This window comes from Sinocyclocheilus grahami, unplaced genomic scaffold, assembly GCF_001515645.1.
Source record: "Sinocyclocheilus grahami isolate Dianchi unplaced genomic scaffold, SAMN03320097.WGS_v1.1 scaffold2881.1, whole genome shotgun sequence".
Classification (NCBI taxonomy): domain Eukaryota; kingdom Metazoa; phylum Chordata; class Actinopteri; order Cypriniformes; family Cyprinidae; genus Sinocyclocheilus; species Sinocyclocheilus grahami.
In genome coordinates this window covers 1-2,717 of record NW_015508056.1, presented here as the reverse complement: position 1 = coordinate 2,717, position 2,717 = coordinate 1, and the positions used below count along the sequence as shown (strand labels likewise).

The 2,717-nt window shown below is 37.1% G+C and overlaps 1 protein-coding gene across 1 annotated transcript in view; it reads right to left on the bottom strand.

The window, feature by feature from the left end:
• The window catches only part of LOC107575773 (laminin subunit alpha-1-like), a 31,778-nt gene extending 29,768 nt beyond the window's left edge, over positions 1-2,010 (bottom strand). The window contains exons 1-2 of the mRNA XM_016262105.1: positions 1,804-2,010; positions 222-311 (exon numbers count right to left, since the gene is read on the bottom strand). Coding sequence (XP_016117591.1) covers positions 222-311; positions 1,804-2,010 — 297 coding nt within the window. The remainder of the gene's footprint in view (positions 1-221; positions 312-1,803) is intronic.
• Positions 2,011-2,717: the final 707 nt, after the last annotated feature.

Here is a 2,717-nt window from a genome sequence, read left to right as displayed (position 1 = left end):
CACACACACACACACACACACACACACACACACGCACACGCACACACACACACACATCCTCATACATAGTGTTTATGCAAAAAAGAAAATATCGCTTTATTCAAGTGATCTTCATTTTTACGACAGCAGGCACAATTATAGCGACTTTGGGGAGGCGGGGCTTCAGTTTATATTTGATTGACAGCTTGAGTTCCAATGGGATGGTGTTTGTTGTTAGTTACCTTGGTAACAGGGTCCAAGGGGCAGCTCTGGGCGTGGCCATAACAGATACACATCCCGCCCACCGAGACGTCCTTGATGGAGTAATAATACTGCAAACCAGAGCAGGACAGAGTTAGTCCTTCACTTCAGCTATTACTCTATTAACAAAAGAGGACCATGTCTTGAAGTACCTTTTAATAAAGCTACAAGCCCCAAGAAGCCGTGGTTTACAGTGAATGTATAACAGCTAAGGGGCGTTGTTCGTTACGACTCGAAGCGGAGTAAACCCTCTTAGCTGTTATAAATTCACTGTGAACCACGGCTTCACGGGGATTACTACTTTTATAAAACGGTTATTCCATACACATAGTAAGGTTTCACAAAATAAAACAGAGCAAATAAAGTGTAATGATATTAATAAACACAGTATTCTTCCACCAAACAATGTAGCTCCTCAGAAACAGTTGTGGTTGCTACAAAGTGGTTGCCGAGCAACACACAAACGTAAACAAAGGTGTGTGTTACTTTGTAGCGTCATTTACAACAGCTTCGAACGCGGCTCAGCCAATCAGAGTCAAGCACCGGAACTCTCCGCTTTATAAAAATGTTATATTAATATTTAATATGAATATTTAAAATGAATATAAATTTACAAAATTGTAATTTATTAATAATTTATGTATATGATGAAACATCTTGAAGATACTTTTAAAAATCACGTTATATAAATATTTAATATGAATGTTTGAATATTTCAAATGTATGTAATTTATAAATAATGTTTAATTTTTTTAAATTATAAGTTATATAAATTTTATAAGTTCTCGCACACACACACACTCAAACACACACACTCACTTTAAACACACACACACACACACACACGCACACACACACACACTCACTTTAAACACGCACACACACACACACACACACACACACACTTTTAACACACACACACACACACACACACACACACACACACACACACTCACTTTAAACACACACGCACACACACACACTCACTGTAAACACACACACACACACACACACACTCACTTTAAACACGCACACACACACACACACACACTCACTTTAAACACGCACACACACACACACACACACTACACACACACACACACACGCACACACACACACACTCACTTTAAACACGCGCACACACACACACACACACACACACACTCACTTTAAACACACGCACACACACTCACACACTCACTTTAAACACACGCACACACACACTCACACACACACACACACTCACTTTAAACACATGCGCACACACACACACACACTCAAACACACACACACAAATATATAAAATACTTAAAATGATTACTTAAAGACCATGTTACACGAGCATTTCTGTAGCTCAAACAGAACAACATAACGCAAGCAACACCAAGGTCATGGGTTCGATTCCCAGGAAATGCATGAACTGAACACCTTGTACACAATGCAAGTCCCTTTGGATAAAAGCATCTGCCGAATACATAAATGTAAGCCTGGTGATCATTTCATTGTACAGCCATCTGAGAACATGGCACTACATCTATAAAAGTTTAAAGCGGTGCTCCGTACCCGCCGGGTGACGATGGGGTCCACGTCTTTGGGGTCGCGGTAGCTGAGGGTCATGAGGTCGGCGTTGAGCGTTCGGATCCTCTGCAGACGCAGCCGGATGAAGCGAGCAGAGGTGAACTCCAGCAGCTCTGGGGTCAGATCATCTGCGCTGGGTCGGCCGTTTATGAGAGACGTGTGGATCTGAGGAGAGACACCGCCACCATTCATTTCATTTGCTCTTCTAACTAGTCTAAGTCTTCCTTTTATTGTTTATTCAACAGTCCAGTTTGATCTTCATGACCTCTAGATGCGATACACTTGTTTCTGACTGTCACTGCATCTATTGTGTCAAAATAAATGATACAAACTCTTCCCAGCATTCTGACACACTATAACAGATCCAGCTGTGACCCAGGGCTATTATTGTTAACTAAAACCATAAAAACATTTGAGTTACTTGAAATAAAATAAACATTAAATTAAATTAAATATTTAAAAACGTTAAGTTATTTTATTTCAGATAATTGCCAAAGCAACATTTCCCATTTTAAATAACTAAAACTGAAAAAAACCCCAGATATATTTATAAAAAAAGTAGAAAAAAAAGCATGATAAAATTACTAAAACTCCAAAAAATAGAAAAACATAACAAAAAATGAACTCATTCTAAATATTAAATTAATTAAAAACTAAAAAACAAAAATGCAACAAAATTACTAAAATGCAACAAAAAAAAACTACTTAATTTTCATAGACACTATATGGAAATATTGATAAGAAATTAATAAAAATGACAAAACTACTAAAAAATTAAGTTAAAATAAAATAAAAACGGAAAACATAACAACTAGTGAAAAATATTAATGCAAACTAGACATTTCTAAAAAGCAAAAACTAATACTTTTTAGAAATTACCAAAACTTTAACTAAAATCA